Genomic DNA, 19,716 nt, shown 5'->3' with positions numbered 1-19,716 from the left:
GGTTTTGTTATATTCATTCATCCCAAACATCGATGCCTATCAAAAAGCGATAATTCTTGAATATAAGTTTTTCATCGTAGCTTACACAATATATTGTATACTTCATTAATTATTTGTTATTTCATGTTATTATTAATAAAGGTAGATTTGAATCAAACTTAAACTAGTTGAGTATTAAACGAAACAAAATGCAATGAATAATTTTATCTAAAATATTGGTTATTAACATTCCGTAGGGTAAGTTATTGTAATGGGCCGAAAATCGAAATTGAAAATTTTTACATTTCTCGACGTTTTGAAGGTTTATGAACATTTTGGCATACCTCACAAAAAATGGTATGTGTGTGTGTGTGTGTGTTTGAGTGTGTATATATGTATGGATACAATTTTTTGTCCTCGTTTTCGGGCGCACGGATCAACCGATTTGAATGGTTCAAAATACATTCGACTCCTATTGATAGGGAGATGTGCTGATTAGTTTTTGGCAAAGGCAGATCCAGCCGATTAGGAGATACGGAACAAAGAGTGCAGAAAATAGAAATCGAGTTTTTGAGAAATCGGAGCGTCCGATTTGAATGATCCCAAAAACATTCAATTCGTAATGACGGGGAGAAGGGGTGATTAGTTTTTGGCAAAGGCAGGTCTAGCGGTTTCGAAGATACAGAGTTAAATGTGCAAAAAATTGCAGTTTTTGAGAGAACTAAGCGTCCGATTTAGATGATTCCAAAAACTTTCTGCTTGTTTTAACAGAATAATTGCTTTTGGAAAAAAAAATTTTGCTTCAAAATTTTTCTTTTTAATTTTTTTTTCAAAAAAAATTTTTTTTTTGTATATCGAAAATAATTCAGATTTTTATTTTAATTCTGTTTTAATATACTCTAAACAAATAATTTCAAATTTCCAATTATTTTTATATAATTTTTTTAAATATAAAAAGACAATGTTACAATATTTATAATAATCTATTTTAAAACATTTAATATTCCTCGATCATTTTGTTACGGTACGGGAAGTTCCAGCAATTTGCCTTAAGGCACGATGCCATGTATGCATACACCCCACTAGTTTAGATTATATATTACATTCGTAAATGTTGAAAATATGACTATTTGATAACAATATGTTTCCAACGCATTAACAAACCAGTTTTCAACTTTAATTATAACAATCTATTTTTTGTGTCGACAAATCGATTTAGATTGACTTACAGATACAAGAAATAACTTACAGAAGGAAAATATTTAACAACAGAAAGGTTGGTTAGTTAACGAGAGATAAACGGATAGCATTTCGCTTTTCGCCGCTAGTCGCGCCGTTTTTCTTTGCGTTGACAGTCAAGCATGAGCTATAAAGTTTCTCATATTAGCGTATACTATTAAAATAATCAATGACCATTACCTCTAGTTTAACAATAGTAGTTTTGTTGAAGTTGACTCAGTGCAACTGCCACTAAGTTCTGCATAACAAATAAAATAAACGGCGCTAGCACCTTCAGCAAAAAAAACTGTAGATTTCGAGCCCAAAACTGCAAAACTGAGATCATTCCCAAAAAACTGTAGATCTACAGTTAAAACTGTAGACATGGCAACACTGAATGTACATGCATATTTGAAACATAATGTTTCGAAAAACTTACCAATACTTTTATACAAATATCATATATTTCAATATAATATGAGAAATGAAAATATGTACAAATAAAATTCTAAGAAATTTAAGGCGCGAAGCTTAAAAAATTACTTCGACGTCTAACTGGGTGTTGTCGTTCTACTTTTCCTAACCACCACACTTTTAAAACTTTGTTCTATAATTGAACTATTGGTGTGATCAGTGATTATTTAACTAAAAGGCGATGTTTATTATAAAAAAAATATGGTGAATATAATGGCATCAGATAGTTGGTGTTTCTATACTGAGCTCTGAACTTATACTAAATAAAAAATGATTAAAAATTAAGATTAACAATATTAGCCCCGCCCGTAAGAGGCGGTAAGAGAGGTTACATTAATTTGTACATCTACAGGGAATGATTTCTTGGACTAAATATATCTAAGAAGGATGATTCCTTGAAATTATCTCAAGGCATTTGCAGACCCATAAATACAATTACCGACGCGGATATAGATAGTCCAGACATATAAATAACATCAAAATTAAAAATATCTTATATTACAAATGCATTTAGCACTTGAACTGTGAACGACATCCAGCCGAGAGTCTGCATAGTCCGGCGACACTATAGCGTAACAGACGACTCTTACAAAAAATAGTTCATATTACACTATTGGAACTCCAACGATCATAATATATTTTACGAATTCTTAACAAAATTTAATAAAAAAATATGTTCTGAAATATGAATTGAATTGACTTTTTACAATTTCATTATTTGTTTTTTACAATACAATGAAATGTTTTTCTAACAATTCTATGATATTCGTATATAAATTGGTTACAATTTCATTATTTGTATTTTTACAGTACAATGAAATATATTTTTTTAACAATCCTATGATATTTGTATAAAAATTACAAATAATGTAAATTTTATTGTATGTTTGTTGATTGTTGTTGATCAGAATCATTTATAGTAAAACTAGTTGTGTATGGCATCGTACCTCAAGGCAAATTGCTCGAACTTCCAGAACGAAACGTAACGAAATGTTCGAGGAATATTAAATGTTTTCAAATAAATTAGATTAAGATAAATACTGTAAAATGTTCTAATATTTATTAGAATTATATAAACTGAATTACAAAGTTGAAATCATTTATTTAAAGTATATAAGAGAGCTTTAGAACGTTAGCGAGTATTGAAATTTGGAAAAAAAAATTGTAATAAATAAAAAAATCTCCAAAAGCAATTATTTTGTCAAAACAAGCAGAAAGTTTTTGAATCATTCAAATCGTATGCTTAGTTCTCTCAATTTTTTGTACATTTAGCTCTGTATCTTCGAAATGGCTGGACCTGCCTTTGGCAAAAAATTAATTACCACTTCTTCGCAAGATATGCAAAATTTTTAATTTTCGATTTATTTGCGATTACTATAACTTACTCTACGGAAAGGTAATAAATATTATATAAAAATTCATCATTTAATTTATGTGGACCTCTCCAACATATGCAATTTACTTTAAGGCGAAATTACACCCAGTTCATAAAATCCACATAATTTTGTAAATGAAATTTTATGATAATCATGCATAAGTCACGTTACATTGTAATGATTGAATTTTAATATGTTTACATTCTATATATTAGAATAAAAAGTCCAAGCTGAATTTATTAGCTTCTATTTCTTAAAGGCATTATGTAATATTTAACAAAACATAATATTATTATATTTTTTTCTAGTGTCTATTCAGAACTCAAGGCACTCGCCGCAGGCAGTGGCCACCATCTCGGGATGAAATCTTATGCACTGTAAATAGAAGACCAGTATATGCTCGATTTTATTTCATGGATGGACAATATCAAAGTGTGGAATTCCATGCTTCCTGCACAGCCAGAGATGTTGTCGAATTAGTTAGAGAGAAGATTGGTCTGCAGGCTGATGCTAAAGGTAACACTATAAGATCGAAGATCTTGTCGGTTTTTCATTTTTTTAAATTTATTTGCTATTTGACCTACAATTTTAACTTTAATTGCTGTTCAGAGGTAAAAACTATATTAGAGAACATATGCTGCACACCCAATACAGATAATTATTTTGTGGACCTGTGAAATTATGTGTTATGTTACATAATATGTTCAACACCTAGTCTATTGAATTATACTTTTAGACGTTTCTGAAAGTTTTGTTAACAAGTAAATTTTATTTGATTACGTGAAGTGTTTTATTTATTATTTTTTACAAATTTTAATTTAATGATGAAATTTACTTATTTTTTATATTTACTACTATTTTAGGTTATGCAATATATGAAGTCTTGGGCACATCTGAAAGAAGTTTAGTACCTGATGAAAAAGTTGCTGATGTGTTATCTAAATGGGAAAAATATAGAACAGCTACACAACAAGCATTACAACAGAGTCAGGTATAACTTATCGATGTGATAAATACTTTTAATAAAGATGTGATAAAGTTGTTAAATCTACATATTTAACATATTTCGAAACACTATTGCGGTATGTTTATAGTCTGCTTTATCCTATAGTTGTGCAAAGCTAATATTTGATCAATTTTGTCATTTATCAGCCTACATTTTTATTGATAATTTAACATATAACTTTTATATATATCTGAGAAATATAAATAATTGATTAACTAGGTTTTTACTTATTGATTAATTTTATTTGTACATTAATATTTTCAGGCTGCTAATGGAACTTCGACGTTACCGAAACAATGTAGAAGACAGCATCACATATTTTATTCAAAAAACATCTGTTCCTAGATCAATATATGAATCTTCGAGATCCTGTTGAAAAAGAATTACTATATCATCAAGTTTTGCATGATCTAAGATCAGATCGATTCCCCATTACTGATATGGAAGCTGTAAGTATATTAAAATGTGTAAGAATTGTTTATTTTGGTTTTATAGTTTTTTATTATTTTAAAGATCTCGATTGATATTTTATATATATATTCGATATAATTGATATACTTTTCTATCGAGTCATATTAATAAATTGCTGGATTAATTTTTATTTTTGCAGGTTATGCTAACAGCTCTTCAAGCGCAATTGGAGCTAGGAGATCGGCGTGAATCTGCTTCTGCAGAAGATTATAGATCAGTGGCTGGACATTGTTTACCTCCAAGACGTGCCAATGATGTATCTGCAGACGATGTTGCTATGCATCATCAGTCGTTGAGAGGAATGACAGCACCAGAGTCAAAGCAGTCATTCTTAAACCTGATCAGGAGTTGGCCACTTCATCGGGCTACTATATTTGATGTCATGGTAAATTTGACTACCAATATATTATCATTAATATCGTAAACAATTGAGTCATTTAATTTATATTTTATTAGCAATCATTCACCTCGAACTGGCCTCGTGTTCTTTGGTTGGCTGTTGATCAGGTTGGATTGCATCTTCTGGAGCACCGATCCAGGAATGCTTTGTGTACTTACGAATACGAAAGTATTGCTAGCTATAGTCCCGCCCTGAATTGTTTGATGATAATCACAGGCAGTGGAAAGAAGCAGAGCAAAGTTATATTGACTACTTCTCAGGTAATACTTGATTCATTTTTCAGTTTTGCTTGTTTGTTGAGATTTTTTTTTATTCAATAGTATATTACATAAAGGAAATGTGAGTAATTTGGATTTTGGGTATTTATCTTATGGTAATAATACTTATTATTATTTAATCATTTGAAACATTAGTAATATAAATTAAATAAATTATGGAAAAAAATCACATAAACCATATTACAATGTTAATTCATTTATTTTTTAGTTATATTGTTATAAATTTTTCATTATTTATAATCAAATATTCTAACTTTTTTATACTTATTAATTAATATTTTTTATAACTTATAAATGATAATAGTTTGGGTGCATAAGTACTACTTTTATAATCTTCATGCAAATTTTTAATTTTTATAATATTTTTATACAAGAAGTATTTATTTCTTATTTTCTTTATCAGGCTTTCCAAGTAGCAAATTTAATCAAAGAGTACACAGATGTAGTTCTAAGTCCTCAAGAAGAAAAGGCGCCACCACCTCCGCCACATAATGCAAATCAGACAGGTAATAATTTAGTTATTATACTAATTGTAACATAGACATTGGGCACGTCACCCCTTGTATATCGTACAGTTTAAAATAGTTTTCAGTTTTCATTATTTTTATTATAAAAGTGTGTTTTTATTTGGAAGATAATAAAAATAATGATGATAAATTGTAGTCTGTCCGAAGGCAGGTTCATGGTTTGAGAGCACCACAAGTCAATGATTTCCTTTTTCTTTCCCTTTTAACTTCCCGTCCGATAAGTTATAGTAATCACAAAATAATCAAAAATGAAATTTTTTTATATATTTTTACGTTTCAGGGGTTTCTGAAAATTTTGGCATATTAGAAAGGATGGATGTGCGTGTGTTCGTGTGTGTGCTGATACAAATTTTCGTCGACGATTTTGAGAACACGGTTCAACCGATTTCAATTATTCAAAAAACATTCGATTAGGTGGATGCTGATTAGTTTTTGGCAAAGGCAGGTTTAGCGGTTTTCGGAGATCTAGTAAAAAAAAAATGAGAAAAATGCCATTTGACGGTCAAAAATGATCATTAGACATATGCATATCATATTCTCAGATATTTTATGGAGATTTTAATGATACGTATACCATTACGTTTACATTTCTATGGGTTCCGTAACATCGCTTGTACGTTAGACGGCGACGCGGCGCTTACGCGCTTCGATATTTCGTCTCTTTACAGCTAAAGCAGTGCGATTGCTTTAAAAAAAAGTTCAAAATTTTCTAAATATGAAAAATATCTAGTTTCTCGAAAAAGTAATTTTTTTCAAAAATTTTAAGGACCTTAAAAATTTTCAGAGTTCTCAAATAAAATTGTCTTCTTGCCTTCTTGCCTATCCTTTTAATCCTCCAATTTTACCTTCGACTGCATCCTGTAGAATTTTTACATTACATCTGTATTTTTGCTGATTGGGGTCGATCCAATGTCCTTTCCTTTTTCGTGCTCGATCTTGGAAGTTATGACCATTTTTCATATTTTTAGCAACAACTGCTTAATCATTAGTTATAAGTCAGATATTTCCAATTGTTCAGTTAAAGCAGTTTTATGTTGTCTTTGTTTTTGTTATGGAAGTTTTCTTTGATTTTTGAAAAATATGATTTTTCGTATTTATCACTGTTTCTGATCGCTTAATTCATAATAGTTCTCGGTTTTGTTTATTTTTATTATATGTTTTTTTACAATTCTTTGAAATTGATGATTCTTCCTAATTTTAGCAACCACGGAAACGAAGAAACCACCGAAATCTCGAGCTATTACTTCCATTTTGCACAAACAATCAGGAGCTCAACTGGTAACACCGCAACCCAGCTAAGTTATTTATTATTTAATTTTTAACTGATTTTAATTAGTTAGTGATATTTTATTTTTTGGCTAAAGATATATTATTTAAACATAAGAGTTAAAAATCTTAGATAAATATAAACGTGTATATAGAAATTATTCAGATCCATATTATGGATCTGTTCAATCATAAAAATATTTAATATGGGTCAGGAGAGTTAATTAAATGATTTTATCTTTTAAAAACCCATTTAAAATAAATATTGCTATTGTCTTATCACATACAAATATAAAAACGTCTGTTTAATGCAATTGATTTAAATTTTGCTGGCATTGTTCGTTTTTAATTCTCTCAAAATTTTAAATATTTTAAATAATTAAAATCTAAATAATCAAATATACTCAATAAAACAATTCAAATCCCTTGCCTGGACTGTAGTTGTAGATATTTTTTATTGACCTATTCAATTTTTGTCACAGAGAAAACAATTGGCTTCATTAACGATTTTTAGCCATACTTTCATGTCGATTCATTTTTTACACCTCGGAAATCAAATATAATTTTCTGTTTGAGCTTCATATTAACAAATGGCGTTTTCTTGATCTGAAATGACACAAAGTTTGGCAGTTTTAAGCGAGAAAAAAATTGAATCGATAAATAAATATATACATTGTTAGCATATGATTTGACTTCGCAAGACTTAATTTTTATTAAGTCACCTATATATATATATATATATATATATATATATTGAAATCTTTTGCTTAGATTTATTTCGATTTTAATCAGTATTATTAAAATGAAATTAGTGATTTAGCTGTGACATAAATGTTCTTATATATAGTTGCTTAATGCAAAATTTTCCACTAAATCAAATATAATCAAAGAAATTAATGTTCAGATGATAAATTTCAAAGTGCTATGTGCCAAACTTTTTTAAGGCACAGGTGGATGTTTACATTTTAAATTATTAATTAGTTGAATGCCGCACATATATACTATAACATAATTCTTATCATCTGAACATTAATATTTGATCTTATTACATCAATAAGATCATATATTTGATCATATATGATCAATCAGGATCCGAATGATTCTGATACTGTTTCTGATTTTGATTTTTCATACTAGTGTTTTCCATAAGGATATTTATATGTATTTAGCAGAACTAGTCAATAATTTAAGATTAAGTCTTTAATTAATACACTCAAATGACTACGTATACTAAATTTTTTGTTCAATTTCACATCATTTTAAACGTTTAAAATAGCTACAAATTTACAGAAAACTGCCGATATCTTACACAATATAACTTTTTACACAATTTTTACAATTTATTAAATTTGACTAATATGACTAATATTACTAAAGTTCAGTCATAAAAATATGCAGTTGGGTCTAAAATTTGCACAATGGTGAAGTGAATTCATAGATTATTTATCGTTCTTTTATACTTTTATATGACTTTTTGTAATTTTATATAGCGATTTCGAATTTTTTATAGTGCCGAATTTCCAATTACTAATTAAGATTCAAATCGTAATCGTATACCATTCGCACCAGTTTTAATTTTTTTCGTGTTTATATTATATGGACATAGCTTTTTGATAAATTTAGTTATTTGATAAATTTTATCCTATCAATTTAAAATATTTGGGAAAATACTAAAATTGAATTGAATCACCGGAACGTCTTGCAAAACAATCAAGAAAATATCAAGAATATTTTTTGATAATTTTTAAAGAACATTTCAAACTATAAATTATGATATTAATGTACTAATTTTAATATAATTTTGTAAGATGGTTTATAGGTTTTTTATTTCAATTATAAATGAGATTTAATTTATATTTTACATGGCTTTTTAAAAATACTTTTTGAATGAACATCTAAACTTATATTCCAAAATAATTTTATCAATTTTGAAACATATCGAGGTATCAATAATTATCAGTTTATATGAATATTTAACAATGTACAAATATATTATAATATTTGTAATATTCTTTTCATCTTGAATTTTTGGCTTGTATGCTATTAAAAATAAACGGTAAAAAGCTATGTAAAATAAAAAGATGTACTGCTCAGAATGATTTTTTTAAATTAATCGAACTCGTCATACAGGTAATTTCCTATATTTTTGATAGAAAATGGATTTTTTATTATGAATGAGCGAAAATACAAGGAAACATTCAATTCATCGTTTGATTAGAAAGATTCTATATTTGATAATTCAATGATTCATTATATTTTTGTATGGTTATAGTTGAAAATTAAATTGATTATTTTGAAAATGAAAAGAATTTATATTTTGTACACAAAATAATAATCCGCATAATAATATTACTGATATTTTAATCATAATCATATTTCATCAATACGTATACTGCTAGCTTAAATTTTAAATGCTAATCAAATTATCTTCGAATATGAAAAATAATATGCACAGATGTATTAACTGCCATAATATATAGCATTACAATGTTTATGCCTTTATGCAATTGAACAATTTTAAAATAAAAATATATTAAATAGTGTATTAATATATTTCAAAATATGTGAAGCTGTCCATATACGTGAAGAATATTCGGTGCGAATTCTCCGGTAAAATAGACCGAAACATAGCGTTGTTATGGCAACGCCATGTTGCGCCTCTTTCTTCATATAAATTGGTAGTAGAAACTGTCAAAATGCTATGTATTTGTGTTTTAGATATAAAACCTAACTTAGAAAACGCACACGTCAAAAAAAGAACTTTATCATAACTGCATTTTGAAGCTTTTACTATGTTGCCATAACAACGCTATGTTATCGTCTATTTTGCCACAGATTTGGCTCCTTAATCTTTCTTAAGCTAAGTAGGTAGACAAAATTGGTAAAATTGATTCGGGTATTGATTTTGCACGTTGAATATACTTCAGCAGCAAGTATCATTTAGTTGTAATAAGAAGTAAAAGAGTGGAGGTAAAAATTCTCAAATTCTGAAAAATATATATTCAATAATGTTGTTTTTATTTTGATGATTCGAATGGTCTTACTAGTTTAAGGAAGGTTATGCGTGTTAATATGTATGAAAAAGTGGTCAATTATGATGATCGGAAATTATGTAGCAAGTCGATGCTGCATGAATTTTTAATTTATGGGCCGATTCTGCCGCACAACAGACCAATGTTATGGCAAGGCCATGTTACGATCCATGTTCCATACATTATGGTACTGAATCATACTGAATACTATGAAAATGTCATGTATTTGCTGTGCTTTCAGGCGTTTTACACATAAACTGCAACGTCACTCGTATGTTATGAAGTTGGGTTAGAAAGGCCCTGTTATCTAAGATCTTCCTTTTGATATTTGTGCGGTTTCTAGGTTAGGTTTTCTATCTGACAACTTGAGAAAAACGCCTGACTGCATAGCAACCACATGGATTTTGTCAATATTTAGAACGAATTAGTATGGAAAGTTTTTCATATCATAGCCTTGCCATAACATTGGTCTGTTATGCAGCAGAACCAGTCTCTTAGTTTACCTAAACCCAAAAATTTATACATTACATTTTACATTTATTCGATAAATGTGCTCTTCACGTTTATCTACAGTTTTACTTGCTTCTAGTTTAATTGTGACAATTTTACCTGAGGTAAATTTAGAACGAATTAGTTGCCTAATTTAATTATAATTGTGCAATACGTTTTGCAACCAAATATTATATAAATGGTAAAACGTGGATGTCATTGGTAAAGGTTTCCATCAAGTTTTTGTGAGAATAATAATTTATAGCTAGTTATCATAAATTCATTGTGAATTGATTTATTAACAATGATACCAATTTTGGTAAAAATAGTATTTCAATGCTTCTGAAAAGTTTATTCAGGGTGCCCCAGAACTCAACGTCAAACCGAAACTGGGGTGATTGATAGTAGATCGTAATTAATATGAAAAAAAAAATAGAAAAAATAGCATGTTGTTTGAAAAGTAGTCTTAATTAATAGTTAATTAAACTCAATAATGTAACAAATAGTCTTAATTTTAGAAAACTTGATTGTTTTGCCATTATTTTTGACTATGGTCCTTAAAATGCTATGGTTACGGATTCAAAGTTTTATTGAACAAAATTAATAAAAATTAACTTCAATAATTAAAACATGATCACAATCTTACTGAAGTTTGCACCCAAAACTTTATAATTTTCAAAGTACATCATTTTTTCAATTTTTTTTTATCAATACTGTCACCCTATTTAAGTTGGATCTTGAGTTCTGGGACACCTTGTATATTAGCGACTAAACAAGAATATTATGGGCCTGCAAGAGGTTGGAAATTAACATTTATTTTGAGAAAGTGACATATATAAAATTAGAAAATTATGAATTTATTGAAAAAAATATTAGTTAATAGTTTTTATTTAAACCGAAAGTTATGAGTGTAGCCAGGGGTCATCTAAGAATTATTGCACAAATATAATTAAATTTAGTCTTTAATGAGTTCTGAATAAGTTCACAAGATCTCAACATATATGTATTTTAAGTTTGCAATTATCGACCTTCAATCTTATATATACATATATTATATGTTATATATATATATATATATATATATATATATAAATTTATATACGTATTACCTAGTTCAATTTTAGATAAATAAAATTGCTAGATTAAATTTTTAGATAGAATCATTTGGTTTCATGCCAAGAAATTTGTTTGATAATTATGAACTATCAAATGAATTTCATTATTGTACAGGTGTACCTATAGTATAAATACCTATGAAGTAATTTATACATCAAAAATTAGTTTTCCCAAATGACCTTAATTGGAAATTTGAAATAAATCTCAATGTCTTAAAATTCACAGTAGTTAAGAAATATATCAAACGAGTAAAAAGATAGCGATTTATTTCATAATACTTCTTATATAAAAATACTTCAGTATTTGGCGAAATCAACTTAAATTAACCAAATTAGAATAATTTCCAAAAATGATTGCAATCAGCAAATTTCAATGAAATGGTAAATGAAAATTATCTCTTTCTATTTGCTTACAGAAATATATGAAAATGGTATTTAATTTAATATTAGTATTTAATTTGGTCGACTCTTCTGTAAGTAAAAGTTTGAATATCAGATTTACCAATTAAAATTCCTGTAGTTTTAGTAAAGATCTATAATTAAGATTCATATGTTTACTGACAAAAATATCAGATTTTACTTAAGCATACCTAAATTTGGAAGACTCATAGAGTTCTCAAATTAAACTTCTAAAAATTTATGCTCAGCGTCAAATTGATGTAAAAATTATTTTTGAAGTTTTATGAAATGGATCGCCTAATTTTTATTTAATGTTGGTAATCTTTTAAACCTAAATTAAAAAATATTAATATAAGAAATTATGAAAATATATATTTTAATTTTTAAATCATAATACTCTAAGATGATGCTTTTAATATTTTATGCATAAGTATTACGATTATATTTTAGAAATATGCGAAATCGCACAAATCATAAAGTCTGCCATGAAAAGATCTAATTTGTAAATTTTTTTTAGTAAGTAATGCTTTGTGGTTTAAGATATGATATCCAAAACTGTATTAAATCTCATATTGTATAATTGTAGTAAAATTTAATAATGAAATCGAAAATGTTTGAGCAAAAGTATTGACAAGGATCAAACTTCAACTGTTGATTTCAAATGATTTTTTATATTTTGTTGGTCGGTGTGCTGGTATTGATTTCATTATTAAATAAATATTTAATAGCGTATTTAAGTAACTGATATTTATCGCATACTTTATAAAGCAGCATAAAATATGCAAATATATTGTAAATTATTATTATATATCTATTATAGATGCGCAAAGAATCATATGTACTTACTGATAAATTTATATTTATTTTGTAAAATTGACAAAACTATTGTTTCGTGTATTGATATAAATGATATAAATACATTACTCGAAACGTTGTTAAATTTCGAAAAAGGAAATATTGTTTTTTGATCATAAAATGTATTCCATTTTTAATTTAATTTTTTTTAACATTGCAGGTTTAAAGAGCACTATATAATTTCAGATTTAGAAATGGATTTGTCAAAACCGAAAGGAAATTGATTCATTCACTTAAGCTATAAGGTATTTTTTTCATTTTCATAATAAATCTGATATTTCAGATTTATTGTTTTTGTCAAAATTTTTCTTAATACTTTAATTTTAACTTTTATGCAATATAAAAATGTTTTTTGTTATGGATTTTAATTTTAGAAGAACGAATGATCTCGTTCTTATAGAACTAAATAACTGTATTCTGTTCATTCTGATCAATGTCTTGTCATCTTACAAGCAAATCAATACAACTTTCATAAAACTTCTGCTTCTTATGAGCAAAAAACTGGATCAGGTACAATTTGACACCATCATAATTATTAAATTGTTTACCATTGAAAGAGCTTTGTAAAGATTGAAACGGAAAGTAATCAGAAGGTGCAAGGTGAAGACTATATATATGGTGGTTGTGGCAAAACATCCCAACCCAGCTCTTATTTAATTATGAGTTATTAATGGAATAAATCCTACATAGGCTGTTTTTTGCAACAGCAATGCTTATTTTCTTTAGTTGTTTACGGTAGACACCAGAATTGATGGTTTGGTGGGGAGGTAAGGGGTAAGGTAGATAATTCTTTAATAATTAACTTCAATTGGACGACCAGAGCGTTTCTCACCTTTTAACCAGAACGAAATTTGGCAAACCAATTTGGACAAGGCCGTTTTGTAAGGTTCTGCAAACTTTTTGTGACGTCAAGAATTCTTTTTATCTTTTCAAAAATAAAAAAGCAAAATGTGACAAAAAATTTCGATTTGGTTGTCCATCTTTCTGCCAGACGAGAACTACACAATCTAACAAAACTATTTTTTACTAATTGGCAGCTGAATTGACAACCTGCTGGACTACGTCGCAAACTTAAAAATTCATTTGATACCATCTAAAGGTGAAAGCAGAAATTTCTTAATTGCCAACTATAATTAATACTTGAATTGCCATATATAACTATTGGAGTGGATCAATTTGTTTGGTCCAAAAAAGTCGCTTAGGCACATATAATTTTCGGATACTAAGGATCAAAATAAGATTCTTTGCTGAAGAAACCATACATCTAAAATGAATGCTGATGTCTCGTGCATTGACCCAAAGCTAAGGGTTGAATATCTAAAATTCCGTTTTGACCCATTTAGAGCCCCAATCGCGTCCAAATGTATGACCAATTCCCCAATAACTTTGGGGGGGCGATCCACCCATGCCCATGGTTAATCCCTTGGGACCCACCCCTAAGAAGCTCGCCATACAAAAATTACATTATTTTTGGTGCTTTATATGACAAAAATCAGCGATTTATTTGTTTTATGGTTTTTATGGAAATAAAACTGTGTAAAACTTATAAATCATTGCTTGAAGTCTTTTTTGGTTTCAAGTCTTAAAAAATTCGCAAGGCTCTCTAATGTCGTCGCCATAACAGCCTCTAGCTGTTACCTGCATAGAAACGCAGAGACAAAATGCATAATAAAAAACGAAACAAACAATTTGAATGAACTTTTTTTCGCGAAAAAGTTTTTTTTGAGTATGTATGAAATTGAAAAAGAACATTGTTTGCTGTGTAAAATGCGAAAAACGACGATTTTTTTGCGCATTTTGTATGTGGACCTCTCAGGGGAGGTCCCAGGGTTAGACATGAATGGATTGCCCTTCCAAAGTTAGTTGGGGTCGGTCATACATTTGGACGCGATTGGGGCACTTTAAATGGGTCAAAACGAAGTTTTTAAAAATTCAACCCTTTCCTTTGGGTCAATGCACGGGATATCAGCTGACATCTAATGAATTCTAGAATTCATTTTAGAAGTATGGTTTCTTCAGCAAAGTATCTTATTTTAATCTATAGTATCCGAAAATCATATGAGCCTAGTGACTTTTAAATGGTCCCACCCTAATATCTATATATGTAATATTTGTTTATTTAAATATGTTTATATTGATTTCTAAGCTCAACTCTGAAAACAGTTGATCGGTGTTCCTTAAATTTTAAAATATTCTTTTTCTACGTTTTCTATTCACGAATCCTGAAAGGTATAAAATAATAATATGACATCAATTTAAATATATTTTTATTAACATGAACGTTGCCCAATCAAAAACGACATACTTCGCTTTTACAATTTTCTCAAAAAAATGAGAATTTCATAATATTTTAACCATTAATATAATTTTTACAGGAGAGTATCTGGGTTTTGTCGCAAACGAGACTGTGCAATAAAATAGTAACTAATTTTAAAATTATAGTTGGAATATCTTCTTAAATATGTTAAATTATTATGTAAATAATGGAAATTTAATTTTGACACACAAGCAGCTTCATATTATTTACTAATTACATATTGATAATACAGATTACATATTGATTTATTTGTTCAAGTAAGAGTTTTATTTTTATTCAACAATAAATTTATCATCACAACTTATTTAATACTTTGACGTCCATTGGAGCTAAAATGCTAAATTTAGAAATATTTCAATTCGAGCAAATGATTCGAATCGATTTCAATAAATCTGATTATGTTTTTCGGAATTTAATCATTAGCCATCATAAGTTAAATATGTAAGCAAATTTTAATTCATCAATATAATAATAAAAGTTACAGAGTTATCACGTTTTACTGTTCTATCAATTTCCTGAAAATATAATTCATATTATGTGAAGCCCGGCACAGAATATGTCGTCCATGGACACTCGTATACACGTTTAGTCAAGTGGATGTCGTCCATGGATGACATTTGTAGCAAAAGAATTATCAACTTGATAACTTTGAAAAAGTTTGAAAAAATCTGATTATTTGGTTCGATTTTGAAATCAAATATTCGAGTCGTATCATAAAATTCGACTCGTATTCGAATCACTTGATCGAATCGATTCGATGGACGAAAAATTGGTTGTCAACGATTGTTGGGATTTTTTTTGCATATGTAAAATGCTTGAAATATTGAGAAATGTAATAATATAATAATCCTCATATGTGCACATTTTATATCATCGAAGTTCTATGTACAATTTTTACATTATATTTTTATCTAAAAAAATAAATGTAAGTTACTATTTCATTGCATCTTTCATTTGGGGGTTTATATATTGTGAGTTTAGGACTTAGTTTGATTTTCTACTCAATCCTAAAATCTATGTGTGTATTTGTGTGTCAGTGAATGTTTATTTATTTATATTTTATTTAACTATATATAGTTGTACAGTGCCATTTTCTGTTCTTTACATGTATTTTGTTCGTATATATAAGTACTTATATATTATTGTTTATGTATATGTATTTATAGTTATATTTACTAATTCACGAAACTCTATTTTAATATGTAAAGAAAACATTTCGATTTATTTAGGATTAGTTTTGTTACAAATTAAGTAGTTTGAAAAAAGTTTTGTAAAGAGTCTTTCACATAGATATGCATAGAAGGGCAAAATTCGGCGCCGTGATTTTGGTATATATAGATTTGTTTTCGTATATTATTTTTATGTACTCATTATTTTTCTCAAATTTTAGAAATAATATTGAAAAACTAAATTCAATTAATATTTGTAAAACATTATAACTCAACTTTGCCAGACTAATTTCTTATTGAATGTAGCAATGAAGCCAGTAGATATTTTGAAGCATTTTAAGAATTAATGGAGGTTTGTATTAATAGTTATATATTTTGATTCTATATATTATGAATCTAATTGACTAACAATAATTGATCACAAACGTACAAACAATTTTATGCTAAAAATATCGCTGCAAGTAAAACATTCACAGGAAACAAAAATCAATTTAATTCTTTTTTAAAAACGTGTTTTTGCTTCGTAAATGTGACGGATGAATTTAGAAAAATTGTATTAAATTAGAAAAAAATTAGTCTTTAGAACAAAATAATCGCAAAACGTGTTATTTCTTTTATTAATGAGTCCAAGACGAAGAAAATTAGTTATACGTATATTTTTACTTTAAATGATTTTACAAGCGTTTGTTTATATCAACAAGACCAAATTATGTAATTCATTCTTAGTTTTTAATATTTTTAATAAGTACTTCAAAATATCTACTACTCATCCTACTATTTTTGCTAAAAAATGTAATCCATCAATATTTGTATAATTTCTTTTTTGCGCAATTTTTTTAAAAATGTTTATCATGCCTAAAAATTTTTCTTTTAAGTGATTGAAGTTGCAGCATCTACATTTTTAAAAGTTTTGAAGTATAATTTTAATCGTATAATAATTTTAAAATTATATTAATAATAATGTATGATCATTCTAATTTTTTTTAAGTGAATTATTTATTCTATGATAATTTATTTGTTTCAAAAAATTAAATACGAAATACTTGAAAATTATATTAACTGAAATTGGTTTGGTTCCTGCGCTGCAAAAGAAATTTTACAAAATTTTTAGATTTTTTTCAAAGTTCAACGTACTTTTAACATTTTTATTGCAAAATTAAGGATAAATAATTGAAGGTTGTACTGTTTAATCAATTTCCGCGAGAAAAGATTTTATAATATTCTAACAATAATAATTTTATATGTACAATTATAATACAATTGTTTACGAAATTATCTTAACCTTCATTTATCTAAATCATATACGATAGAAAACTGTATATAACTCTAAACCACTCAAATCAATTTAAATTTGTTTCTATAAATTATATTTTGAACTACAACTACTTAACATTAATTTATATATCATATAATACACTTAGGACTATTACATGATGAAATTGTAATGACTAATGTAAATCGTAACTAGAGGAATAATATCTCATTCTAGAGAAAACGAAAAAGTTATGGGTCGATCAGGATATAGTTTGGCATGGCATGTTTGCCTGGATGTTTCCGTTTGTGTGATCTCTACTTTTAGAATAAAAATTCTCAGTGAGCTTCTTTATGTAATCGTATACTGTCAGTACGTCAGTTTAGTACTAGTCTCAGTGCCTTGTTCTGTGTTGTCTGTAGTTTCCGTAAGTTCGTCCTTGTTTTCGCATTCCAGATAAATTTAATCTAGAAAAAGTTCTTGATAACACATTTTTTCATCAGATAAAGAGGTTTTAAAACCAAGAATAAGCAGTATCATCTATTTGAGACGAATATATTATAATATATTGCAATTGTAATATTTATTGTGTCTAAAAAAATATTTAGAACGATAAATGTGTAAAATCTCTAATATGACTTGCAATATTTTTTCGAGAATGTTGAAACACCCTGTTATCGTAAATATTTATAAGAAAATGTCGAACTAAATGTAAATGATGTGTGAGAAATTAGTATTATTGTGTACAATCTTACACTGATTTACAAATATTGTTGTTATCGACAATATAGCCACCAAACTTATATATTTTCCATCGTCTAATCTTTTTTGCTAATTAAATCTACACAATCGTCTTCTAGTGCAATTTTGAGTCATTACAATTTTATTTTGCAATTTTGCCCATAAATTTATATTAAAAATAAATATATATATTTTTTATAAAAAATCATAGAATCTATTCATAGTATAATAATCATGTTCAATCATTAACTAATTACCACAATCTTTAGGCTAGTACTATATTAGAAATATCAATATCATAACTAATCAAAAATAAAAAATCCCAGCTTTGTTTAACTATTTAAGAGATGATGCCTTTGAAACTTATCATTATAACATTTAACTATAAATTAACTAATAAAGAGGCATCAGCAGTCATTTCACCTCATGGGATATGTCACAGATTTTCTTAAACCAAAACGCAAAAAATTCTAATCTATTTTAGTACAAAATCTAAAACGTCAAACATTCAAACTTATCATTATTTCATAGAATGTTTCTTAATCATCTTTAATCATGGAAATTGGCTTGCCTTTATCTAATGGTGTTATTTATGCCGCATTCTACAAAACTTCAGTAAAATCACCAGGAAATATTAGGATTATTACCAATTAGTTTTATGATACATCATGTACAATTTGGTTTGACTAAAGATTTGAAAATTACGCGTTAAATTTTAGATAGATTAGATAATTATTTTACGGGATTTAATTTAATTCAAAATTTGTGCATATTTTAGGATAATTACATTTTGGATATTGAACCATTTAATTAGGGAATTCAAACTATAAACTATTGGAAAATAACTGTGATTCAAAATCCAAAAGCATTTCAAAATAGTGCAAGTAGGATTTTCCGAAATTTGAATACTAATTTTTGAAAGTCGAGAAGAGAAGAAGGATTAATTTAAGTAATCGTTACCTTTGAGGACATTTTTAATTCGTATAAGTTTAATTATTTGGCCAAAGGAGATTCAAAATTTTCTTCAATGAACTGTTACAAAAATACATTTATTTTAGTTAAATACACATTCACAGGTCTGTTTAATTAACACAAAGATTACCCTTATTAATTCGAATAAATTAGTAATAATAAATTTCAAATTTTCATTGGCCAAATTTAGGATTTATCTCCAAAATTCTATAGGAATTAAATTTACCTAAAATTTTCCTAAATTACCACTGTTGAAATAATCATTAATCTTGCTTGCGAAACAATTTAGTTTTAATAAATATTTATTTATTGCTTCCGTTCTTTGAAAATGTTTATGAGATCTAAATTTAGACGTTATTTAAAGCATTTTATTTTTTTAC

General features: G+C 27.5%; 1 protein-coding gene across 1 annotated transcript in view; it reads left to right on the top strand.

Moving 5' to 3' along the window:
* LOC113384455 (myosin-VIIa-like) overlaps positions 1-7,109 on the top strand; it is an 81,048-nt gene extending 73,939 nt beyond the window's left edge. The window contains 7 exon segments of the mRNA XM_026622167.1: positions 3,356-3,563; positions 3,911-4,053; positions 4,356-4,502; positions 4,664-4,909; positions 4,981-5,184; positions 5,606-5,708; positions 6,931-7,109. Of these exon segments, the coding sequence (XP_026477952.1) occupies positions 3,356-3,563; positions 3,911-4,053; positions 4,356-4,502; positions 4,664-4,909; positions 4,981-5,184; positions 5,606-5,708; positions 6,931-7,028 (1,149 nt within the window). The 3' untranslated portion in view covers positions 7,029-7,109.
* Positions 7,110-19,716: the final 12,607 nt, after the last annotated feature.

Source organism: Ctenocephalides felis, unplaced genomic scaffold (genome assembly GCF_003426905.1).
Source record: "Ctenocephalides felis isolate EL2017-DRISC unplaced genomic scaffold, ASM342690v1 CF-g0.4_SCAFFOLD_03571, whole genome shotgun sequence".
NCBI classification, from domain to species: domain Eukaryota; kingdom Metazoa; phylum Arthropoda; class Insecta; order Siphonaptera; family Pulicidae; genus Ctenocephalides; species Ctenocephalides felis.
The sequence above is the reverse complement of the archived record's forward strand: the minus strand, read 5'-3'. Positions and strand labels throughout refer to the sequence as shown.